Source organism: Grampus griseus, assembly GCF_964374135.1.
Source record: "Grampus griseus genome assembly, chromosome: 1".
In the NCBI taxonomy this organism is placed as follows: domain Eukaryota; kingdom Metazoa; phylum Chordata; class Mammalia; order Artiodactyla; family Delphinidae; genus Grampus; species Grampus griseus.
Window position 1 is genome coordinate 130,686,529 of NC_139017.1, and position 27,813 is coordinate 130,714,341.

General features: G+C 38.0%; 1 protein-coding gene across 9 annotated transcripts in view; it reads right to left on the reverse strand.

Annotated features, from left to right (window-relative positions):
* The window catches only part of PATJ (PATJ crumbs cell polarity complex component), a 357,190-nt gene that overhangs the window by 229,277 nt on the left and 100,100 nt on the right, over nt 1–27,813 (reverse strand). For 8 of the 9 annotated variants that reach the window (XM_082652883.1, XM_082652881.1, XM_082652882.1 and 5 more), the window contains 5 exons: nt 20,228–20,437; nt 16,222–16,338; nt 14,040–14,435; nt 8,920–9,043; nt 3,295–3,469 (listed from right to left, as the gene is read on the reverse strand). In XM_082652883.1, the coding sequence (XP_082509009.1) occupies nt 3,295–3,469; nt 8,920–9,043; nt 14,040–14,435; nt 16,222–16,338; nt 20,228–20,437 (1,022 nt within the window). The remainder of the gene's footprint in view (nt 1–3,294; nt 3,470–8,919; nt 9,044–14,039; nt 14,436–16,221; nt 16,339–20,227; nt 20,438–27,813) is intronic. The other variant, XM_082652885.1, reaches the window with a different exon arrangement.

Below are 27,813 nucleotides of genomic sequence, written 5' to 3' on the forward strand. Positions count from 1 at the left end.
CGCAGTGGTTGAGAGTCCGCCTGCCGATGCAGGGGACGCGGGTTCGTGCCCTGGTCCGGAAGGATCCCACGTGCCGCAGAGCGGCTGGGCCCGTGGGCCGTGGCCGCTGGGCCTGCGCGTCTGGGGCCTGTGCTGCGCAGCGGGAGAGGCCGCAGAGGTGGGAAGCCCGCATACCGCAAAAAACAAAAAAACAAAACAAAACAAAAAACCCTGGGGCTTCCCTGGTGGCGCAGTGGTTGAGAACCTGCCTGCTAATGCAGGGCACATGGGTTCGAGCCCTGGCCTGGGAAGATCCCACATGCCGCGTAGCAACTAGGCCCGTAAGCCACAACTACTGAGCCTGCACGGCTGGAGCCTGTGCTCCGCAACAAGAGAGGCCGCGATAGTGAGAGGCCCGCGCACCGCGATGAAGAGTGGCCCCCACTTGCCACAACTAGAAAAAGCCCTCGCACAGAAACGAAGATCCAACACAGCCAAAAATAAATAAATTAATTAATTAATTAAAGTACCCTTAATTTTTAAAAAAAAGTATTAAAAAACAAACCCTGGCTGTTTGACACTGCGTTCCGTTCCTCTGGGAGCTGCTTAGATCCCTCGCATGAGGACCCTGGGCCTGTCAGCTCCTCCCCTCTATACCCTGGTCCAGGTCTGCTGAGTGAAAAGCCACCGGATTCCTCCAACTAGTTGGGCCTATGGGTCTTCCCTTTCCACCCAGAGATGAGCTACACAGAAGCCAGACAACTTTTTACTGAAGTTCTATCTAAAACTCTAGGCAAAGGCCACAGGTCGCTGAACAGAGAAGTGATATAAGTCTGAGACACTTCATATAACACAAAATCTTTCTTGGACTAAGGTTTCAATAAAAGCATTAAGATTCTTTTCCCATATAGGTTATTACAGAACATTGAGTAGAGTTTCCTGGGCTATATAGTAGGTCCCTATTAGTTATCTATTCTATGCATATGTTAATACCAGTCTCCCAATTTATCACTTCCCCCCCAACGTTTCCCCTTTGGTAACCATAAGTTTGATTTCAAGATCCGTGAGTCTGTTTCTGTTTTGTAAATAAGTTCATTTGTATCATTTTTTAAATTAGATTCCACAAATAAGTGATATCCTATGATATTTGTCTTTCTCTGTCTGACTTACTTTACTTAGGACGATATATATCTATATATGTATAACTGATTCACCTGTTGTACACCTGAAACTAACACAACATTGTAAGTGAGCTATACTCCAATAAAAATAAATAAATAAATAAAGCAATAAGGCCAATTAATCCCACCCCTTTCTCATCTCTGTTATGCTTTGCAACACCTCCAACTCCTTCGTTCGCCTCTCCTGTCCTGTACTCACAGTGCTACACGGTTCTGGTGTTTCTTTCAGAGGTTCTTCTGTTCCCATACCCCCCCAAGGCCCCCCCCCCAGCCAAACTACCTGTCACTCTCCAAGGAATCTCCTTGAATTGTAAAGAAGCCACCCCACCTGCTAACTTCTTCCCTCAGTGTTCTCTCAACCTCCTCTGTTCTCTCAACAGCTTCCGCTTCTCTGCCATGGATGCCACACTTGAGTGGGTGACACTCACTCTCTCACTCCCTGCCAAGCTGGGAAAACGGAGTCAATATTTTTCTAAATTCCTTCTCACCACTAGGCCATTACTCTCCTACCCTTGTTTCTAAAGCTAATCTCTACTCTCACACCTCTCCTTTTATGGCCCACTTGACTAGCACCCCATCATTCTGAGTAAATAACCTTTCTCCTAAATGACAGAAAAAAAAAAATCAAGGTCATTGGACAAGAACCTCCTTGGATTCCAGTCCTCAAGGTACTAATAGTACTGCATTTGTACCTTCCTTTCATTCCTGGCACCTGTGTCCATGCAGGAGATGAGCTTCCTCCTATCAAACTATTAGAAGTTAATCTCTCTAGGTGTGCAGTGTCCTCTCCCTCCACCCTCTCCAGGGACTACACTTAATCACCCACTTTCTAGCATCTACATATTCCTTTTCTGGATCTTTCACAATCTATGTGTGTGTGCATGTGTGTGTGTGTATGTGTATATATATATATGTAGATGCATATATAGATGCATATGTAGATGTATATATATATATCTGCCCCCTTGTCGCATTTCCACAGTGCCCTTCAGTTGTCTAGGTAACATGTGTTCTTTCTGCCTCTTTTCACGATCAGGTTCCTCAAAACATTAGTCTGCTCTTACTTTGTCCAATATCTGACCTGTTCAATTCTCAACTCACTACTCTCTGATTTCCACTCTAATGAAACTGTTCTAAGTTTACCAAGGGCAACCATGTGATCAAGCCCCACGAAAACTCTTCCATTTTATCTACCTTGACCTCTCCGTAGCATGTAACAATAGTCTGCAATGATCCTTTTGTTAAAATGCTCTCTTCCCTTGGTTTCGATATCAACCTCTAGTTCATCAATTTCCTTCTACCTTTTGTTCATTCCATTTCATTATTTTCTTCCTCAGTTCATGCCCTTAATATTGCTGCTTTGCAGGACTCCAATTTTGGCCCTGTTCTTTTATCACTTGAGCCTCCCCTGGATGACTATTCAAATCCAGAAGTTTCACCTACACTTGATCTTGTTCCCAATTATCCATATCAGGATAGACCACAACACTAGTCCCCAGAGTCATGTATTTAATTAACTCCATTTCACTTTATTGTCCTATGGATACCTGAACCCTCAACATGTCCCAAACAGAACTCATCATTTTCCTCTTCAATCTGTTCATGCTCTTATAATCTTATGCCAAAGAATTAATGGTCCCACTATCCATCTAGTTGCCCCATTCAGACACACAGATCGTCCTCCTACTCCTTCTCACTCCCAGCATGTTATCAGTCACCAATTCCTACAGCTGCTCTAACTCTTAAGTCCAGTCCCTCCCTAATTTGTCCTTGAGTACTTCTTGCTTGAGTTGTTAAATTCTTAATTAACCTTCCATTCTCTAAGTAAATGCTCCCATAATCTATTTTGCAGACAACTGCAAGAATACAAAATTGTATATATATAAAAGAAATTATATATATGGTACAATTTTAAGTATGTGAAATTCTCACAGTAATTGTTTTGTATGGTGGGTTTTATTCATAATATTTCCTTGCATTTTCCAAATGTTCCACCGTAATCATGCCCGGTTGTTTTCGTTTTTTTTTTTAAACATCTTTATTGGAGTATAATTGCTTTACAATGTTTTTTTTTTAATAGAAGCAAAAAGAAAGCTATTTTACAATGTGAAAACAAAGAGAAATAATATCATACCATGCATCAGTGGCATGTCTAGAAGACAACATTCCTATGTATGCCGAGGCCTTGGAAACAGCTAGAGCCCTGGGGAGCTGGTATAGAGGCAAGTCTTCTTGCTCCCTTGTTTGAGCCACAGCAGGAAGTTCAACAAGCAAGCCAGGACCTTGAACGTCACTTGGAATCATCATGCCTAAAGAGTAAACCCAGATGATAGTGAGCACACGATATACTCATTCATTCTTCATTATACTCATTCATTCTTCATTAATTCAATAAATAGTCATGGATATCTACTACAGGCAGGCCCCTTCCAGAGGGAAGACTTATTTATACTAAACTAAATAAGTAAAACATTTAATATGTCAGATGGTGACAGTACTATGGTAAAAAAAATTCTGCAAGGAAGGGGGATAGGGGTTGCTCAGTGAAAGAGGGTTACAATTTTAAGCATGGTCTCACTGAAAAGATGTTATTTTAGCAATATGAATCTTTTATCAAAAGAATCCCCCTTATAAGTCAGAAAGAGAAAGACAAATACTATATGATATCACTTATATGTGGAATCTAAAAAATACAACAAACTAGTGAATAAAACAAAAAAGAAACAGACTTACAGATACAGAGAACAATCTAGTGGTTACCAGTGGGGAGAGGGAAGTGGGGAAGGGTAATATAGGGGTAGGGAGAAAAAAAAGTTATTATGGGCTTATATGAAATCATGTATGTGAAACGTCTGAAAATCATAAAGCACTGCAGAATTTAAAGAATCTTTCATTCAATTAAGAATCCCCTCTACGATAGTATTCTTACTTTACTAAATTTTCCCTTTATCAACCTAGGCTGTCTCAATTACAGGCATACTGACATTTCACTGATTAAAAAAAAATAATTCCACAGAATAACAAATAACCAAATAAAAACACTTACATTTTTAAAGGGGCTTTGTTTATAAATTCCAGGATTCTTTTCCATTTGTTACCTTATTTAATTCTCACATTAAACTATGAGTTAGAAAAGATAATAGCAACCATATTTTATAGGTGGGGAATTCCAGGTCAAGGAATTTTTACTAATTAGAATGAACAAATTGAGACTTCCCTGGAGGTCCAATGGTTAAGACTCCATGCTTCCACTGCAGGGGGCATGGGTCTGATCCCTGGTCAGGGAACTAAGATCCCGCATGCCACGTGGCACAGCCAAAACAAAAAAGAATGTACAAATTTACCTGACACATCACCTGTGTCATTTTCCCATTTACTGAAAAAAGGAGTAAAAAGAGCAGAGCTGTGCATGCAGTCCTACAGCACATGTTTAGAGACCTGCACCCAGACTGGCATAAACCCATTAATTACTCTTAAGATATACCTCAGTATCCATTATATCTCATCCATTATAAATTCCCAGCCAATCTTTCTTCATCATGTTATACAAATATGATGAATAGTGAATCAAATGCCTCCCTTAAATCCATACATTTATGGTATATTTTTGAGACTTGGCTCATCAGAATATTGGAAATGATCACTAAGAGATATAGACACTCTTCTAAACCTTTTCCTATAAGCATCACCTAAACTTTCCATTTCTTCATATTGAACAAATTTTCTAGTAAACTCACTTCTACTTCTGCTTTTTGTCTTGTCTAGACACACTGGAATCAGGATCTAATCAGCAGAGAATCTGAAGAGGGGGTGAAAGTAACTGTAATGCTCAGGTGGTATTAAAGGAAGTCTCCGGTACCTCAGACATGCTTCACTCCCATCCCCTGGGCCTACATTCCTGCACAGTCAAATCCATACCAGTGCCGCACTGCTCTAGCTTTGCCTGTGTCTACCTTCTCCCCCTTGAGAAGGGGCCAGGGATGGGATGGAAATTCTGGCACGAATGGCCTAACACAGGAGTTGAAAGAACAGAGAACCGGCTCTATTTGCAGAGCTATTTCCCATCCAGCTATGCTGCTAAAGCAGCCTATTAAATTGCGGCACTGGGTTTCATAGGTTGCTTCAGTTTCTTTAAAACTTTTCATTACCTGCTCCACACAAGGCTGCCCATACCCTTTGCCCACTCCTCCTCCACGGACACCTTGGCAGTGCTCAGATACACATCTCTCCTCTCTCACCGTGCTTGACACAGGCAGACTTACAGAGCTGTTCATCAAGTGCACCACGGTACCCGGGAGCCCATAAAATAAATCGCATCCTTCGGGGCCTATGCAGTTGTTAGGTAACAGCCACAACAGAAGCACACAGGTTAGGTAAACAGGGAAGTTTACTTATTTACTTTTTTAAATATTTATTTATTTATTTGACTGCATCGGGTCTTAGCTGCGGGATCTTCATTGCGGTATGCGCAATCTTTCATTGCGGCACACGGGTTCCTTTCTAGTTGTGGTGCGTGGGCTCTAGAGCGTGCAGGCTTAGTTGCCTCGCGGCACATGAGATCTTAGTTCCCCAACCGGGGATCGAACCTGCAACCCCTGCTTTGGAAAGCGATTCTTAACCACTGGACCACGAAAGAAGTCCCCAGGGAAGTTTAAAAAAAAGGTTCCTAGACAAATGGAAGTTAAAGCTTATAGGAGAGAAATGGGGGAAATTTCCAAAAGGTTTATACTTAGTGAGGTGCAGGAATAGAAAGATAAACAAAATAAAGGCAAGAAGAATGCAAGTAGAGAAGAGAGGGCGTTACGGCACAACTAAGCAACTGGAAAAAAACAAGTAGGGAATCGGTATGCTTTTAAATCACCACACAGGAGCAGCACATCACCTTCTCATTCAAGAAATATTTCTTGAGCACCCACTATGGTAACATAATCAGGCATAAGCCTTGACCTCCAGAAGCTCATGGTTATAGACAGGCATGCAAATACGCGAGTGTGCCTGACGCTGTGTGCAATGACAGAAATTCATCCAGGTTCACTGGAGGCCCATTCCAGGCTGGGCCAGTCAAAGACTGGGAAACAGAACTACTTTCTGTCTGAAATCTTCTGAAATCTCTTAACACTAAATGTATTACTGATTTGACATTTATCTTGTATGCTTTACATTATTAATTATGCTCATTTCTAGGTTTAGTTTCACAGCCCGTGAAGAGCATAGGCTCTTAGAGGAAACCTACTTTTAGATTAAGTACAGGGTCAAAAATAGCCCTTTACACATAGGTTCTCAAAAATAATTTTTAATGTAATTGCTCATAAGTAAATCTAAAATTGTCTGTTACTAACAGAGTGGTCAAAGGGCTACAGATGTGAAAGAGGCCTCACAGAACACTTAGCCCAATTCCATCATTTTACAGCTGAAGAAGTGGAGGGGCTTGGAGAAGCGGGAGGCTCGCCTGGTGACACAGCAGGTTAATGGCTTAGTACTCAGGGGCCTGGGACTGAAATTATACTGACTCTGTACCAATAATTTCTTAGTCCGCCCATGGTTAGCACTAACCCAAGTACTCACACCTGCCACACAGCATTCTGGCAGCTCTCAAAAATTTTTCCAAACAGCATGTCGTTATGAACACTCTTCTAGTGAGGACAGGCCTAAGGTATACAAGTGTAGCTTAATTCCTAAAGCTATAATCTCCAAAACTAAATTCCCAGGGCCTTGTCAAATATTAGATTAAGGCAGTATGGTGGGTTGAATGGTGGCCCAACTAAAATATGTATATCTCTGCCACAGAACCTATAAATGAGAACTTATATGGAGAAAAGGGCTTTGCAGATGTAATTAAATTAAGTATCTTGAAATAAGACCATCCTGATTATCCAAGTGGGCCCTAAATCCAACAGCAGGTGTCCTTATAAGAGAGAGAAGAAGAGAAGACATGGATAGGGAGAAGGGGAGAGGGCCACGTGAGGACGGAGGCAGAAATTAGAATGATGCAGCCGCAAGCCAAAGGACGCTGGAGCCACCTGAAGCTGGACAAGGAAAAGAACAGATTCTTCCCTAGAGCTCTCAGAAGGAGCACAGAATCTTCATTTAGGACTTCTGGACTCCAGAACAGTGAGAGAATTAACTTCTGCTGTTGTAAGCCACCGAGTTTGTGGCTCTTTGTGACAACAGCCCTAGGAAACTCATACAGGCAGCAGAAGGCAGAGGAAATAACTTTGGAGTCACTTAGATGATATCCAGAGCAGGGCTCAGAGGAAGATTAGATCATCCCATGAGGACAAAAGCCCTTTCCCTATCTTTTTCCCAACTCCACTGCCCTTCCTCACAAACACCCACCCCATATTTCTAGTCTATTCCTTTCAATCCTGATAGTATAAAACAGTGAATGGTTCTCAACCAGGGCAATTTTGTCTCCCAAGGGACATTTGCCAATGTCTGAAAACATTTTGATTTTGATCATGACTGGGAATACCACTGAATCTAGGGTTAGAAGGCAGGGAGGCTGCGAACATCTTACAATGCACAGGTAAGCCCTCTACAACAGAATTATGTGGCCCAAAATAGTGCTTATATGGCTATAAAGTGTCAACTGTAATCAAACAGATATGGACCATTAATTCATTTATGAATTCATTTGTGCCATAAATCTCTAAGTATTTAATAGTCAGAGGATACAGAAATGTGGTGAATTAAAAAAAAAAATAGTATACCAGGAGAGTTTTGGTGAAAAATCCCATTTTTCTCCTAGTCACAATCAGTTATACATTATGAAAAATTGAATAGACTCATTTAATCTTAGATACTCAAAATTGACTATCCTAATTTTCTTTTTAAATTAACTATTCATGATGTGTTCTGACCTGCAGGGAACTGGCAACTGTTATCATCTCATAGATGCCTTCAATCTTTAACCACATTAAGAATTCCATTCTTTAGATTTTTACCTGACAGAATGTTGAATTCATAAAAAACAGTTATATAACTTTTCTATAGCTATCTCTCTCTCCTAATAGCATATTACCATACAACACAAGAACTGCCCACAGAGAAAGACTTTTCCTATAAGTAGAGTCAAAACAGTTGAAGGACAGCATAAATCCTGAACAATGGCTCTATAAATCCCAATGCTATGAAAGAACTTACCAGGTTCACCTAAGGATCTTAATATTACGACATTAAATATTGCAGTGTTAGATGAGGAAAGATTATTTTTTAAAGTCAAGTTTTCAAAAATATATAAGAATCAATATGGGAAGAGGCAAAGAAAAGCACTATACTTTTAGGATTCTTTAATGGAAACTAAGTTATTAATGTACCAAAATTGACTGTAATATATGGCTATAAAAATGTTTCATAAATGTTTAAAATATGTCTCTCTTTATTAATATTTAACAACCCCATTCAATGAGCTAACAGTATCACTTAATAGCATCAGAGATTTTAATATATATTACTAGAGTCTTATTTCAGATTTGGCATAAGGCAGTAGTTTTAGTTTTAATCCATGAAGCTAATAAAAAGCAAAATGAGGCAGGGAAAATGCAGCTCTCTCAGAAAACAGAATCTGAAAGCTCTAAGTTGAAATATGACTCGCGTTATTTTTCCAGATATTTTGAAGCAGATTAATTAATAAGCAGATTTCAATTCAAAACATTATAATGAATGAAAATGTGACAGTAAAATTCATCATATATACCAATAAAACTGAAAGATTGCAAAATAATGTAATTTGTGTTTATGAGAAACGAAAATCACAAACCTAAATCCAGACTACTTTCCGTTAACGAATTAAGATTTTCCAGATCATCAAATCTGCTTTGTTGACTGTTTCCTTCAGCTGAGGGTATGGAGGATAGGGAATCGATGCCAAAGTTTTCTTTCATCTCAAGAGGAAGAAAACAGAAATGCATTAGTACTTTATGACAAAATGTGGAACACCATAATGTTGTTCAATCCAGATCATAATGATAGCGGAAAACTGGCCCTGCAAACAAGCCTTCTCAAGTAACGGTTTATACTGTGGTAAGCAGTAACAAATGTTAGTAACTTAATATCTGTAAGAGTATAGGCTAGTAAAATCTGTTTTTTCCAAACAGTGTATTTTTTACCAAAAAAAAAATTGTTTTATAAACATTAATAAGTAGATTTAAATAAACATTCACCAAGGCAGAGGAATAAAAGATCTATCAAGTTAAGCAAGGTCAACAGTTGATACTCATTATGTCCTGGATCATGCTGGATCACAACTTAAATAGCTTCATTGCTGATCTGGAAACACCTAGTGAATTTTCATAGCTCTAAGCCTTTGCTCTGCCCTCCCTGACACTCTTATCTGCCTAGTGAACAACCTGTTCCCCAAACCTAAAACCTACAGGTAAGCACAGTCAAAAGTTATTACACTTTCCTTGTCTTCCTTTTACACACGTCTTTTACGGTTTTCCAAAGTTACAATCTTCCAGAACATACAATTTTCATTGATGTATTTTATTATGATATTTAAAAAGCATTTATATGCATGAAATTAAATGACAACATTATGGTCACCGTAGGCATTTACCTTAACTCATTTAAGGTGAATAACACTATGTTATTCTCTATTGTTGGAAATTTAGGTTGTTCGAAACAAAAAAATGAATTATATTTTTTACAACAGTCCATGTTTTTTCATGGTTATACTGGTCATACGTCAATGATAAGAAAAGGACCTCTCATAAACTGATGTACCAAATACTGCTAGGTTTTATCAAATAGATTATGAATATAATTGAGTATATAACTGTATCAGATACCCAAAGAAGGTTACAGTACAAAGAATTCAACTCAAATATTAAAAAAGAGGTGAGAAAGGAAATATGACTACTTAGTTGCCTAGAATAAAATAAGAAGAACTTATTAGAGAAGGGAGTCAGGAGGAGATGGCAGCCACTGACTACTTAAAAAGAAGAAATTTTACAACAATTTTTGAACTGTCTGGATTTTTTTTTTAAGTGAATGGCATTATGGAACTGAGGAATAAGAATTGATGCCTAAATCTGAGATTTCAATACAGCGGGTATGAAAGGTTAAATCTTTAGAAAAATCAATTCAGTTTTTTTCTAAATAGAGAAAAAAATAAAAACATAAAATTATTCTCAGGTAACTAATCCTCAGGCAAAAAGAATCAGATATTTTTAAAAAGGGCAAAGGACTTAGACATTTCTCCAAAGGATATTTGAAGATCGCCAATAAGCATATGAAAAGCTGCTCAAGGTCACTAATAGAGAAATACAAATCAAAACCACAGTGAGCTATCACTTCACACCTATTTAAAAAACAGAAAACAAGTGTTGGTGAGCATGTAGAGAAATTAGAAAACTTGTACATTGCCAGCAGAAATGAAAATGGTACAGTTTCTATGGAAAACAGTACAATGATTCCTAAAAAAATTAAACAGAATTACATATGATCTTGCAATTTCACTTCTGGGTGTAAAGCACCCAAAATCTGGTTTTTGAACAAATATTTGTATACCAGTGTCCACAGCAGCATTGTTCACAATAGCCAAAGATAGAAACAGTACAGATGTCCATCAGCTGATGAATGAGTAAACAAAAGGTGGTATATATACCTTCAGTGGAATGTTATTCAGCCTCAAAAAGTGAGAAAACGCTGACACGATATATGTATGAACCTTGAAGACATCATGCTAAGTGAAATAAGCCAGACACAAAAGGATAAATATTGTATGATTCCACTTACATGAGGTGCTTTGAGTAGTCAAATTTTGAGAGACAGAAAGTAGAATTGTGGTTGGTTGCCAGAGGAGGAGGGAAGGTGAGAATGAGAAGTTATTGCTTAGTGTGTACAGAGTTTCAATTTGGGAAGATGAAAAAGTTCTGGAGATGGATGGTGATAATGGTTGTACAATAATGTGAGTGTATTAATGCCACAGGAACTATAAGCCTAAAAATGCTTAAAAGGTCAACTTTATGTAATGTGTATTTTATCACAATTAAAAATAAAGAACCAGATCTATAAATCTTGATGGCTTCACCCTTCAACTAAAATGGAGTAACAGGGTGGTAGAGAATGATAAACTTATACATCGTTGGGTACTATTTCCACTCCACAAATATAGCTATATCTGTAACCCAAAATGGATATTACAATGAAGACAGAAGTGATAATTAATGTTCCTCTACCTTTTTGGAGGGCACCCTCTAAATAGAAGAGCATTGGGAATTACATATTTGTAAGGTATTTCACTGTGTTTTTAAAATCCACCCACTCAGGGCTTATTATATTAGATAATAAAGTATCGTCACTGGATCCACCATAATGAGAGAAAGGCAAATAAAGATCCAAGCCCATCCTGATCATGTGGGTACAGCTGTTACAGGGGATCAGAATATTCCACCCAGAAATATGCCACTTTGGCATAAGGATTATTTTGAACTGAAGAAAAAGAGTGAACTCAGAAAAGCTTTCTATCCTCCCCTGATTCTCAATCACCAGAGACAACTCTAGACTCTTCAGCTCAGAGATGGCACTAAGAGAGATGTACATGACAAACCTTACTACAACAATCCTTATCTTCCATCAATTCCCCCCCATATATTTCCCTTCCCACAGTCTGCTGACCCTAAAAGCCCAAATCCCTTTTCCTTTGTCTTGTTACTTCTCTACAAATTCACTGTTCTTTGTTAAGATGCTGTATAAGCCCAAGTTCTAACCCCTCCTTTCAGTGAATCATCACTGAGTTTCTCCTGTGTATATGCATGATGCAGGTGTTAATAAATGGTTTTTCTTTTCTTAATCTGTCTTTTGTCAGTTTAATTTCCAGGGCCTCAGCCAGAAGAACCTAGGAGGGTAGAGGAAAAAGGGTTTTTCCTCCCATACATTGTCATCACTGCTGGGTGTGGGGAAGGGAGGAAAAGAGCTAATGACCATATATCCGGGCAAAACTCTAATTCAAAAAGATACATGAACCCCTATGTTCACAGCAGCACTATTCACAGTAGCCAAGACATGGAAACAACCTAAATGTCTATCAACAGATGAATGGATAGAGAAGATGTGGCATATATATACAATGGAATGTTAGTCAGCCATAAAAAAGAATGAAATAATGCCATCTGCAGCAACATGGATGGACCTAGAGATTATCATACTAAGTGAACTAAGTCAGAAAGAGAAAGACAAATACCGTATGATATCACTTATATGTGGAATCTAAAATATGACACAAATGAACCTATCTACGAAACAGAAACAGAATCACGGACATAGAGAACAGACTCGTGGTTGCCAAAGGGGAGGGGTTTGGGGGAGAGATGGAGTAGAAGGCGGGGGTTAGCAGACATAAGCTTTTATATATAGAATGGGTAAACAACAAGGTCCCACTGTATAGCACAGAGAACTAGAGTCAATATCTTATGATGATATTTTATATTCTTTTCCATAATGGAAAAGAATATTTAAAAAATGTGTATATGGGCTTCCCTGGTGGCGCAGTGGTTGAGAGTCCGCCTGCCGATGCAGGGGACACAGGGTCGTGCCCCGGTCCAGGAAGATCCCACATGCCGCGGAGCGGCTGGGCCCGTGAGCCATGGCCGTGAGCCATGGCCGCTGAGCCTGTGCATCCGGAGCCTGTGCTCCGCAACGGGAGAGGCCACAACAGTGAGAGGCCCGCGTACCGCAAAAAAAAAAAAAATAGAAAAATTCATTTTTATGGAAGAAAACACCATAACAAGGCAGTATTTATGAATATTCAATAATCTGCAATTACTAACTTGCTCCATATAACTGACTATTGTTTGAGGTCAAGCACTTACAGACATAGGAGTGGGACTGGCAGAAGTAGAAAGAACCAATGTCAGTGGCAACATACCAGGTGATTCGATGTCACCTCTTCCCACATTAGTCACATAATCCCAAATATCTGTTCGCTTGTAGACTGCCCAGAGTCCACTACCAGGGGTAATCCTCTGGGGTTCCTTAAATATATAAATACAGCATCTTGCATAGCAGAGGGACCCACAGGCATTTGCAAAAAGGATAAATGTAGGAAGATCTAAGGGAGGCAAGGAAAAAATCCAGCTCTATCTGCCTGTGAGAGAGCAAATGAAGGCTACTTTGCACATCACTGCAGGGAAGTTGCTGACTCAGTGAGGAGGGCACCGTACTGCACCTGAACACACTGCTATGTACCCCATACAAAAACTTTCTTTTCATTTGCTTGGAAGTTAATTTGGGGAAAGAAATAAACAAACAAAAATAAAACATTAAAAATATCCCTAATGAAAGATTCCAACTGGTGACCAGTTAACTCTAATTTGATTTTTAAAAAAACTTATTGGTGATTTAATAGCAAGGGCAAACCTATTAAAATATAATGCTTTCCTGCAAAGTTGTCAACAGGTAGTATCACAAATGTAAAGATAATCTTCTAGAGTTCAGTGACTTTCTATTTAGTATCATATATAATACAGAGAACAGTGTGGATAAGCAAGTCAGAAACAACAATAAATCTTTAATCAATTTTGCCTTGATTTTCCTTGACAAATACGTGATGTGAGAAATACAGAGCTGTGTCTCCCTGAGAGAATTTTTTTTAAAAAAAATCACAAATGGCAAAAGAACTCTTCCTTGAAATCGGTAATTAGGAGAAAAACATCACTAAAACATCAAGGTAAAAAAAATAAAACCCACCATAAAAGCAAGGCAACTACAGCTTATTGACTCCAGCCAGAAGTTACATAATACAGAAATGATGAGGTTTACTTAAAGCAACACACTGTATGGTACATTTTGGAAAAAATGATTAATGATGAAAAGATCCATTGAATTTTGTTCAGGGGGAGTCAGGGAGGATGTGGAAGATGTGTTCTAATCCCTTACCATCTTTTCAGTGCTATAGCCACACTGCTGCATCTCCTGGGAATACACGCTCATCATGGACCTGGCTTCTTGAGGCTCAGGCAGTTCACAATCCCGGTACCACTGTGTACCAAAGTGAAGCTCCTTCATGGATGGAACAGGAGCAGCCTCTTGAATGTGAGATGAGGGATACGATTCCATGGACTGAAAGTGGTTTTGATAGAGCTCATATTCTTCATCAACAAGCATTTCTCTTTCTTCACCCATTTCCTGCAATCTAGGCGCCATAAATTCAAGCATTTCCCAGGCCTCCTTACTATCGTCTATCTCTTTTTGTTGGGACTGGAAAGCCTTTCCCAAATCTAGAAATGGCTCATCCACAAGCTCTTCTTTAAAATAGGGCTCATCTCTAAATCCCTGTGAATAAAAATTGTAAAAAAAAAAAACCTTTAAACTACGTCTGTATTAAAGCTGCACCCTACACATTAACTGGAAAATTAACCGCTGACATAACTGCAATGACGGTATTACATGACAATGCATGGTTAACCTGACAGCTCTCCATTACAAATGAGAAGAAATACAATCTCACTGCCACACAAGCCTCAAGCCTCAACCCTGAAAAGAAACAAACGACAAGAGGCAAAAATCTGCCTTTGGCAAGGTGACTGACTAGTCTGAAAGGTTCACTATACATCAACTGCCTTAAAATTTTCAGTCAGAAATAGGAATTTTGTTAAATTGCTACATTGAATATTTAACTCCTGCATCTCATATAAAAACTAATACATAAACATGGATGCGCTTCCTACTATCACTTAAGAAAGCAAAGACTTAAAAGGTCAGGATTTTCAGGTTTATGTAACTAAAAAGAAATTAATGGTTATTTGAATGTCTACAAAACATTCTCTATAAACTGAAGATATGGGGAATATGTCTCAACTACTTTGAGTATGACTCTTTTATAATATACCACTTAATAGAAATTTATTTTCGCATCTGCATTAATAATATAAAACAAAAGGAATGAATACAGTATGCTCTTCAATTAATTCATACTTCACTAATCAGAAAAGCAAGTACATAAAACTGAAGCTAGACAGTCATGCATGAGCAGAAACTCTGTTGAGTTCCTAGGTAACGCTTGAGGAATATATGGATCTGCTGAGCCTTTGACCTAACTCCAAGGCACCTTAGGGTGCTGGGCACAATGAGGCCCAATTCCCTCTAAGGGATCAACGACATTTCCTATTTTAAGTCCTATTCATTAAGTATCAATAAATGCAAATTCCTGAAATGAATCTACTCCTTCCCATTGCTTCCTCACTTGCAGCTAGACAACATTGCAGTGACACTTTTAAATTAATATACTATACCAAATACTGTAATCTAGTTATTTCAAAAAAAGAAAAAAAACTGCATTTAGAAGGCATATTTAAACATGTCACACAGTTATGAAACTGTAACAAAAAATGTTTAAACTACAAAAATATAATGGACATTATAGGACTACATATCAGTTTTAGACACTGTCAACAAACTATGTAAAGAATATCAAAAGACAGTTGTTATCAAGTAAAGCAAAACCATATTCTAACTCAAGAAGCAAAATAAACACAATTCATTTTAAGAATAAAAAGGGAAAAGCTTCAAAATATACTTTCTAATATTAAAGCATAAAGTAAGGTTTGACTAAATAACTCTTTTCTTTAGAAAGTATTCAATAAGAAGCTCTGTATAGCTCTTATTCTACAGCATTTTTTTTTAATGCAGGTCTATTTTCAAAAATATGTTCTACCCTCAAAATTTTAAGAGTATATTAGTGATATAAAATGAGGTACGTTTGTTCTTTGAAAATGCCTTATACCTGGGCTATGTCATTTATGGAGGCAATGTGATACAAGAGAGAAAAGATTTCAGTTTAAAAAAAATTAATAGGGACTTCCCTGGTGGTCCAGGGGTTAAGAATCTGCACTTCCACTGCAGGGGACATGGGTTTGACCCCGGTCAGGGATCTAAGATCCAGCGTGTCACGCACTGCAGCCATAAATAAATAAATAAATAAATATCTGCGATTAAAAAAATTAATAAGGGGGGGGATCATTTGATTTGTATCTATTTAGCCAAGAAATGAGAGCGAGAACAAGCTTTTGTCTTCTTTATAATAGCAACTGTTTACTTGGGAAATAAATGTACTAAATACCTTGGGTGCTTCAAGTATTAAAGATGAATTTATATAATGAACTGTTCCTGAAATGTCAGTCTTGTCTTCATTATTGTTTGAATGTAAAATATGATTTTCTTCCTCTTTATCACCTTCCTGAAAATAGAAGCACTTTTAATTTTTAATTATTTTAGCATGACTGAAGAACTGTTTTTGTCAACCATGAAACTTTTTTTTTATTGAGTTCTAATTGACATAAAACATTATATTAGTTTTAAGTGTACAACATAATGATTTGGTAGATGTATATGTTGCAAAATAATCACCACGATAAGTTTAGTTAATAACTCAAATTTCAAATATACAATACAGTGTTGTTAACTATAGTCACCATGCTATACCTTACATCCTTAGGACTTATAACTGGAGATTTGTATCTTTTGACCACCTTAACCTATTTTGCCCACCCCCAGCCCCCAACTCTGGCAACCAAAGAAGTACTTTTGTAATGAAGAAAATATCTTAGTTTCAAACGCTTTTCAGATTAATTCTTATCTTTCCATTAAATGCAAGTACACAATAAAATTTATGTAAATTGTTTTATTAGATCAAATTTTTCTTTAATAACCAAAAAAAGCCATGTTCAGGTCAAAGCTTCTCAAACTTTTTATTCTTTTTAGGTATTCCTTAAAGAAAAAATCACTTTCCCAGGAAGAGACCTTAATATTAAGAAACACCTAAGTTTATACAGGGTGATACTCAAAATATTTAACAATGGTACAGGGTAGCCACTCTCCGTCAGAAGAGGGACAATCATCACGGTTCCTACCAGCTCAGCATCAGTCCCAGGTAATAATACAGCTACAATTTATCAAGTCCTAGCTATATATCAAAATCTATGGTAAACACTTTTACGTGCTTTGTCTCAGCTTAATCTTTACAGCAATTCTATTAGGTCAGGATTTTTATATTTACATGAAAATAACATCAAATAGATATATATCTCACAGGCACAGGTTTTAGCACTTTAAATATATCAATTCATTTAATATATTTATTAATATATTAATACATATTCTAAGAAGTAGGTGCTCTTATTAACCTCATTTTACAGATGAGTAACACAGGCACAGTAATTTGCTCAAAGGTACATAACTAGTCAGTTACACACCCAGAATGTGAGCCCTGGCTGTCTGGCTCTAGAGCCTGTGATCTCGGCTACCATGATCTGTGATCCCAAGTGGGAGCTGGTGAGGTTAAATAACTGGCCCAAGGACACACAGCTTTGCAAATCACAGAACTAAGCAAAATCCCACAGATGTCTGGCTCAAGAACTCCATTGCCAGCTCTGTCCTGTGCGTTCTGAAGATACAATGTACTTTTTAAAGTCAGTTCACTCATTTTTTATCTGTGACATCTGAGGTGAGTTTGTGGAAAAGAGAAAGTCAAGTCACATTTCTGGTTAACATGAAACTATACAGATAATAACTTTCTACATAAGACTATAATGCAAGATTATAGAATACCTATATTATATAGATAGTATATATCTATATGGTACAAGACTTAATAAAAAAGAATTCTATTCTCCTGTTACATATTCATAGTCTTTTTGCTCCAACTTGACTTTTGACCGTCTTATTCATACTCTCTCTCCGGTTCTCCTGAGGACTGAGCAAATGCTCAGCAAACATTAAGTGATGAGATAAGTGGCCACCAACTGGACCATGAGAGAGAGAGACAGAGAAATAGAGAGACCTCAGAGAATATCCATGCATCACTATTTACAGCTCACAGACAGTTTTGCTAAAAGAACCCAGATGTTAAAGAAGGAATTACTTAGAAATTTTTAGTGGAATCATCACTAAGTCTTGAAAGTGACCTTTTCTCGAATTCCTTCACTGGCCTCCCAACTCCCCAGCATCCTGGCAGCCTTCTACTCACTGAGGGAAGCCTAGGCAAAGGTCCACCTCACAATTACGGCGTTCCAAAATCCTCTCAGAGCAAGGCTCCAAGGTCCTGAGGTTTGTGCAGCTCTACCTCTGCCAGAAATAGCACAGGAATCCACAGCCAGTTGTTACTAAGTTCTGTTCTTTACACTGCCTGAGACTTCCTTCAATTGCTTCAAAGTAAAGTCACACTGCTTAGGTCCTATAGATCATGAATAGTTGGGACTTTCTCTGGTGACCCAAATAATCAGGCAAATAATCATCAGGGAAAATCTAGACAAAGCTCTTGCCACAATCCAAAATACCAAGATGAGGTCCCATAAAAATATTAAGTTTCCCCTCCTTAATTTGTCCAAAAATCAAACTGGGTATCTCATGGTATATACTGACTATGGCAACACTCACACCCCAAATACACAGTATAAAGTCAAGAACTTGACTTAGCTATGTGCTATATTCCATTTCAAAATGTTTAAAGTATCTGATAGGTGTAATATATAGATCTTGATGTATAATATGTGAAGAATAATAAAGTAATATATGAAGGTCACGCGAGGTTCCCCAATGCAAAAATACTATGTGTAATACATGACTCTATCTATGTCTATAAATGAACATATGTAACAATATCTATATAGACAGATCTCTATCTATATACCTATTTATCTATATGAACACTTGTAGTGTGCTAATATATTTCACAGAATAAAAGAATTTTAGAGTTAAGAAAGATCTTATGAATTCTCTAGTCTTTTTTAGTCTTTTCAGAAATGAAAAAGTAGGCTCAGAAAAGTGCTGTACCTATGATCGAATTACTGGTATAGTGCTTCTCAAAGGGCAAAACTTCTGCATCAGAACTACGCCAGTGACTCACTGAAGAGGCAGATTCCTGAACAGCACACGAGAATCACTAAGTCAGAATCTCCGAGAGTAGGACCTGGGAAACTGCATTTTAACCATCTCCAAGGTGATTCTTACGTCTATCACATATCATTGAATTTGAGACCCACTGGGCTAACTTGTAGCAAAGTTAGAAACAGAGCCCAGATTTCTTGAAATCCAGTCCAACACTCTACTACAACCATGCTATCTGTTTCAGACATGCGGCATGAAACTAAACTTGTGACACAAATTAGAATAGGAACATATAGCATTGTGGCTAAGAGTACAGGGTCTGAAGCCACTCTGCTGAGTTTATATTCCAACTCTCCCCCTTACTAGTTATATTACCTTGCATAAGTTACTCAGCTCTGTGTCTTGACTAACTCAATACATAGTAGTGGTAATAAGAGGATTACCTCCTCTTAAAGTTCCTGTGATGACTAAATTAGTGCATGTAAAGAGCTTAAAATACTGAGTGACATATATAAGCACTCAATAATACTTTAATGCCACTTGAAAATTATCATCAAGTATTTTTTTTACATTGGGGAACCTCAATAGCACCATAACTAATAATACTTCAGTCAGAAAGAGTGATCTAGGGAAGTTGCAGGAAAAAAGAAAAAGAAAAAGAAAAACAAACAGTGATCTGACATAGCACATGAGATTAAACAATAAGATGACTTCAGGATGGCTTGACCATATCGGAGTTTAGATGCTAGGGGTTACAAGGCACATTGATGGTCAGAAAAGCATAATAAAATCTTACTGAGATATGGTTAACTAGATTTCAACTTACCAAGCCATCTCAACATCATGCCCAAATGAAAGTTAAAACACATAAACATACTTATTTTAATTTATAACATAAGGAATGTAATGAGAACTTAGAAGTCTGTGTTAAAAGTATAAAGATAAAAGTAGTAGCAGTAGGACTAGTAATGTTGGCAGCTAGCACTGATGTAGTAATGTGCTAATAAGCACTTAACAAATATCATCTTTAATCCTCAAAATCCTATGGGGTAGACATTGTTTTTCTGAAAATTAAGGACGTTAAGAAACTTGCACAGACACATGTATAGTAAGCAGTGGAACAGGGATTCGAAGCCAGGTGTATTTGTCTGCAAAATCCATGTTCTTAACTACTGATATTATCAATATCCTATAATGATATAGTATTATCATTTCCTATATTAACGAAATTCGACACTTACCACCAAAGGCTTACAGATGCCAAGGTGTACAATGCCTGGTGGCACAGCTTTCAACACTTCCACAGCTTCAGCAAGTGTGGTGTTGTCCAAACAGTATTCATTGACTGAGACCAGGCGGTCTCCAGGTAATAGTTCTCTGCCTCTTTCTGCCACACCATCTGCCACCAGGGAGCGAATCACAATCACTGATCTTGTGGGATCTAAGGGGTCCTAAGGATCAAGCAAAAAAGAAAGATGAGTCAGTTCCCTAAAAACAAATATATAGCCTTAAGACAAGTATGTGGACAGTTATACCTCTGCGATACTGTGGGTTTGGTTCCAGACAACTACAATAAAGCGAATATTACAATAAAGTGAGTCACATAAGTTTTTTGGTTTCCCCAGTGCATATAACAGTTATGTTTACACTATACTGTAGTCTACAAAGTGTGCAATAACATTATGTCTAAAAAAACAATGTCATACCTTAATTTAAAAATATCTTATTACTAAAAAATGCTAACCATCATCTAATAACACAGGGTTGCTGCAAACCTTCAATCTGTAAAAAATGCAATATCTGCGAAGTGCAAATAAAGATAAGCACAATAGAAAAGGGTATGTCTGACTCATGAATCTCATTTGACTATTTACTTTATGTGTCCAGTATTCTGGTAGTATTCTTCCAAAAACAAAATCTATTAAAATATCACTCTAGGGCTTCCCTGGTGGCGCAGTGGTTGAGAGTCCGCCTGCCAATGCAGCGGACACGGGTTCGTGCCCCGGTGCGGGAAGATCCCACATGCCGCGGAGCGGCTGGGCCCGTGAGCCATGGCCGCTGAGCCTGCGCGTCCGGAGCCTGTGCTCCACAACGGGAGAGGCCACAACAGTGAGAGGCCCGCGTACCGCAAAAAAAAAAAAAAAAAATTACTCTATACATACACACAAATATCAGCTTGTATCAAGATAAAGACATAACCTTAACAACTTCAGTTGCATGTCTGAGTGCTCAATACATATAAATTTCTTTTTTAAAGTTTTGATGATCGATATTTTGTTGGACCACAAGAGATCTGGGGAGAGTTGGAAAAGAATCTCTGACATCCTTAAGCACAGTCATACTATGGACCGAAGACAAGCCCATCTATTATTGCGCTTGGGCAATAAGTAGGCTCCAAAAGCAGTGTACTATGGGAAATGATACTGCATTCTTAGGCATTTCACCAGTATAAAATCTTCTTGCTAAATCACTTAAGTTCCAAAAACACATGGAAACCATGGCATATACCACTGCCTTTAAAAAGTATGTTTAAAAATAACATAACCTAAAATTATGACATGGTATAGGTACCCCTAGGTGAGAATTATTCTAATACAGAGGAACTGAGTATTAATTCATGAACAAAATCATTGTGCAAACCCCTCTCATCCACTGGGAGGGCCCCATATTTCTCTTCATTAAGCACGGAAGATAACACTGACACTCTATAAATACATTTGGCTAATAAAAACCAATTTATAGCCACACTATTATTTTTTATTTTATTCACCCAACACTGATATATAGCACTTACTATGTGTCAGGCTCTGTTCTAAGTGCTTGACAATCAGTAATTCAGCTAATCCTTACAACAAATTCCAGGATGTGGGTAGATTTATTGTCTGTATTTTACAAATGAGGAAGCTGAAGGTCAGAAAGTTAAGGAAACTTGCCAAGATCACCCAGCTGGTGAGTGGCAGAGCCAGGATTCAAACTCAGTCTGGCTCCTAAGCCCTTCTCTTAACCATTGTGCTCTGCACCATAATAATAATCAGAACAAATTGGAAATAAAGAGTTATGAATGGAAAAGAAACATCCATGTGGAAATCTTACGGTTGAGTAGCATCTCTTATTTGTCCTAATGGTGGAGGTATATGATACAATTACTAAACCTCAAACTTCGTAAGGGAGAGAAAAAAAATAAATCTCACCCTTAACATCACTCGCTTGGTTTGTCTATTTTGCTCCTACTGTTTCATTATGTACATACTGTTCCATAAAGGCAAAATGTAGTAGCACGAGATTCTACTACTGTTAGTTTCTATTAAACCCTTCCTGAGAAAGTAGAAACTACCACGTTTTGTGTTAGAATGGTAAGACTTTGGAATTAGTAAAGTGAGAATTTGCCAAGTTCCAGGCTATGTCTGTTTGAAGTGGCTGATGGTTCTTCTGAAGGTTTCTGCTGCAGTTTTCTATACCTCTATGTTGTAGACATCAAGGCTTATTTTCAATACTGCATGGAATCTTAACCAAATATACCATATTTAAATCAACAAAGGCTATAGAGCAAATTCCTTGAAAAATGCCTTCAAACAACTTATTTTACTTTCCTTAACTAAATCTTGCTTTTCCACTACCAAGTCAAGAGATTCTTGGTAAATTTCTAACATGCTCTGTTGTAATAACACCACATACTAATAAAGAGGATTGAAAGTAAAAACAGTCATGGGAACTCACTAATAAAGTACCGTGTTAAACTATAATTACACCAATATTTTCAAGTAGAGGGAGCTATTGCATAGGAAGAGAACAATAAGGGACCCCCCCCAAAAAAAAGAGTACAGTGGGATATCAGCAGCGATCAGTGCAGTAATATAAAAGAGCTGTCTATTTTGTCACCAGCAACCATGAATCACAACACACTTTTTCATTCTGAAATATGAAACCATTACATTTGAAGTTTGACACACTAATAAATAAGCTGTACAATTATGTCCTTCATTTAGGCTGTCAGGTTCTGATGGAAGGTTTTTTTATTGGGAGGGAAGGGAAACTATAAAATAGCTTATTCCCTTCATGAAATGCAGAGAAAGCAGCTAGCATTACTTCATATTAGTAATTACTAAACTTTCTTAGAGAAAACTGCAACAGTGAAATACACCAAAAGCAAATAAATGATTTCACTGGGTGGGTGTGAGCCATCTCTGCAGTTTCATATAACACCTAAGCAAAAAGTACTATTTTTTTTACCCAAATAAATAGTGAATTGGTTTTCAAAATGCAACCAGTTGAAATGATAATTAGAAACATTTCAAAGAAAGATTACCAGGAAATAATGGAAATAGAAAATAGATTAATAGATTTCCCTTATTATAGAAAAATCATGGTGAGCGTTTATTTATACAAAATGCAACCTTCTTTAGACCGCAAACTAGTACCAGGTGTGCCTGCTTACTAAAATTTATTCAGGCTTGGGCTTCCTAGTTATTCTAAACACTAAATCCAATCTACCATCCCTTTTCCTGGAGGAAAAAAGCCAACGGCAGCTTCTTTGTCACTTAAAAAAAGACAAACCACCCACTACTGAAGATACCCCATTATGGATAATTACCACTGCATTTTCTATGATGACTTTTCTGACCAGGTAATCTCTCACGTAGCTAAATGGAGTTGCTTTAATGAGTAACAGTCATTTCCTTTCATGGTCATCACATGTAGTAGCCACCCTATGGAAGAACAGCAGCTGCTACTGCCTACCAGGGCGGCTACTATTCTTGAGGCTTTGCCACATACGACATGCTTAAAAACCAGGCTGCTTCTCATCAGAAAAGTCTGTTTTCTGAAAATGTAGTCTATAATATCATACCCATGTTAAATCCAACAAAATGTTATAAAGATATTTCTCGAGACCTCTACCCAACTTCTAGACCCTATCCAGATTTTTACAAGTCCCCATCAGTTTTTATCAACTTTTACCATAATTTTAAAATCTCTAATTTTTCTTGTTTTGGTAAACAACACTGTAAGGAACATTGTATTCAAGAATCAAGATGTTGTTTTAGACTAAACAGCCAACAGGGGGTACTAAGTACCAACCACAGAACACAAGATATATCATCTTTTACTATTCAAGCCATTCTCCTCTTCTGAAAGATGTTTTTTCCTATTTATTCAAAATCCTTATATTCTTACACATGTTCTAACAGTATCCTGTATGTCTGCTTTAACTCAACCATTTATGAAAGTCATTCCCTATAGCTCTTAAAAACTCCTACAATCCATTAGGCACAGCCAACTTTCATCAGAATGCTACGTGGGAAGACAGGAGCTCTAAACCTGAATTCTCCTCGCTACTTAGCTATGAAATCCGAAGAGAACCAATCGAACTGCTCTGTCTCACAGGTGAATAAAATGCCTGAAGAAAAGCTCATGTGAGGATTTTTGAGGTCTCTTGAAGTGATACTAATGTTTGATAGTTATTATAAACACAGGAAGTTTCAATGTTGGGGGAAATCCAAGGTGACAAACAGACTTCTCTCCTCCCATAGTCCCTGAGTGGCACTGCCATACACCCAAGCACTCACTCGCTCTCTCTCACCTTTTCACTGGGTTGCTGGCTAAGGCATGTCAACTGACCTTCTGTCTCTTCTATCCGATCCTTTCTCTCCATTCCTGCCTCATTATTCCTCTCCTATGCAACTGCTTCAGTCTTCCCAAAGGTCTACCTGTCTCCAATCTTACCCTCTTCAGTCTATTGTCTACAGAGAGAAAATAATGATTTTTAAAGATAAAAATGGTATTGCAATTCCTCCCCTGTATAAAATATTTCAGTGACACCCACTGTCTTCATGATAAAGTGCTCTTTGGCAGAAAAATTCCTTCAGATCTGCAGTTTAGTCTCATCTCCCCTTGCTCTTCCCACATGTACCACTGCTCACCCCCAATCTGCCCCACACATTGTCCCAACAATCCAGAACTGCTGAAGTTCAGGACTGTGGAAGGCTTTGGTATGGTTCACGATATTCTACAAACCATTCCGTCTGCCAGGAATGTTCTTCCTGCCACTTATCTGTATCTTTGCCACCAGAGTCAACTCACATGTTTCCTCCAATGAGAAGTTTTCCCTGACTTCCCGAAGAAGACTCAAGCACTTTCTACTCTGTGGTTATCTCTAAACCTAAAAAAAGACCTTCCATTATAGCATTTGTCATAATATAGTTTCCTCACTGTCCTTGACCTTTTAGAATAAGTTAGGCCCTCCTGCTAGATGTATACACAGCAATGTTGCATTTTTCCTATTACAACTTTTTTGACATTCTACTGAAATTATTTTAACCATCTTCCCTACTAAAACTAAGCTTCATGAGAGCAAGGATATGTTTGCTTATTTGCTACTTTATTTCCAGGGCCAACTACAGTGCCTGCCACAGAGAAAGGACTGAATAATAGCTGAAATATCAAATGACTGAATCTATTTAGGTTCTCTCTCCTTGCTGGACTATAAGTACAGCTATAAGGCAAAGGCTACATCCCGTCATATGTGAATAACAACAACAACTGTTAACACTTACTGAGGTCTTGCCATGCCAGGCATGACCTAAATATCTTACTTCATTGAACCTATTTAATTAATCCTCACACCAACATGAGATAGGTTCCATTATTATCCCTAATTTCCAGATGAGAAAACTAAGGCAGAGGAAAATTAAATAACTTAACCAAAACACACAGTTGATAAGTAGTACAACCAGAATTTAAACCAGCCAGTTAAGCCCCAGAGTTCATGCTGTTAGCCACTATGTCATGCAGCTTCTTAAGGTATTTGCTAAATGAATGAATATTGAAAGAAGGCAAATTGTTAGAATATATATTTATTACCTTGCCAAAGTGTATAAAACTGAGTCCCTAAAGTACCATACTTGGCCACTAGAGGTTTATATGTTGGTACCTAGTTGATGAAAGTTAGAACAGAATGTGCAGCGTGCCTCCATGGACAGCTAAAACATGCATTTGTTTGCCAGGTTTTAATTCACACTTAACGTTCTCAAGAATCCATTCCTTTGGTGTCCTTTGGACACCTTCACATGAACACATACAAACATGTGACAACCCTTATTCCCAAATGGATGGAATTCAAAGTTCAGAAGTGTCTATAAAATGTATTATATGAAAAAAAATGTATTATATGAATATTTGTGTACATTCCCACAGACCAAAGAGACGAAGGTTCACATAAACTAAAGCACGGTACAGCGGTGTCACCTGGGGCAGAGAGGTGGTTCAGTTGAAACTGGGCTCTCTCAGAGGCAAGGATATCAACCAGAAGACGTAGAGAGCTCTAGTCTCAAAGCTGCTCCAAAACTAAAACTACAAATACAGGTAAGCAACCATGGCAAACTCAGTGGAAAGGCATGAAGCAGAAAATGTTACATAAAGAGGAGACAGAGGAAATGAACATGAAGTGCTCACATGTAATAAACTGGCCAATGCCTCAGTAAAAGGCATTCTTTAAAATAAGAGGAATATGAGACATACACCAAGGACAATTCTGACATTCAACATTTATATGTTTGCAGTATTACTCCAATAAAGGAAAACAAAAATCAAGGTGTTACGAGGACTTGACTACATGGATTCAAAATAAAGGATAACTGGGACTTCCCTGGCGGTCCGGTGGTTAAGACTCCACGCTTCCACTACAGGGGGTGTGGGTTCGATCTCTGGTCAGGGAACTAAGATCCCGCATGCCGCATGGCACAGCCAAAAAATAAAGATAAAAAATTTTTTAAACTAAAATTTAAAAAAATAAAGACAAACAAAAAATAAAATAAAGGATAACTTTTGGGTTGTTCTTGTTTTAAAAATCTATTCTATCACCCAAACTTTTAAAAACGTTAAATAATGGAATAAGAGGACTTCCCTGGTGGCGCAGTGGTTAAGAATCCACCTGCCAATGCAGGGGACACGGGTTCGATCCCTGGTCCAGGAAGATCCCACATGCCTCGGAGCAACTAAGCCCGTGTGCCACAACTACTTAGCCTGCACTCTAGAGTCCACAAGTCACAACTACTGAAGCCCAAGTGTCAAGAGCCCGTGCTCCGCAACAAGAGAAGCCACCACAATGAGAAACCCGTGCACCACAACGAAGAGAAGTCCCTGCCTGCAGCAACTAGAGAAAGCCCACACGCAACAATGAAGACCCAATGCAGCCAAAAATATTTTTAATAAATTAATTAAATTTTTAAAAAGGCTTATTTTCACTTTAAAAAAAAATAATGGAATAAGAATGTAGTGACCACAATAGGATGGCAAAGAGATAGACAATAGTTTATTTCAGATAAAAACTTGGGTACAAATTATTTACCTTTGATAATGTTGACACTTATTGACAAGTGAGTACAATAAAACAAAGTTGGCCTACAGTAAACTCATGAGAGGAAATACGGTTCATTCATACAGCCTTAATTCTATGTCATTAAAGTTCTGTGCTGTTAGACAGCTCACCACACCAAAATACCTGCTCTCCTGTATTGCAGGAGTCCTTCCCCAAAGTGAAATGATTCCAAAGAATGACTAGACAAACAACTTCAAACAACTGTGAAACAGAAAGCGCTCTACAAATCAGATCTCCTAACCAATGAATTCAATGTTGTGGTGACATTATTACAGAACTGGGCTACTGAGCTTCACTCCACAAACAGTTATTCACATTAGTGTGAGGAATTGTGTTTCAAAGATAATTTGAAAGATCTACATAAATTTCTGGACAACATGAGGCAGCTAGCACATACTATTTGATAAGAGAATGGCTCCAACTGAATAATGGTCAACTGAGAGAAAACTATGA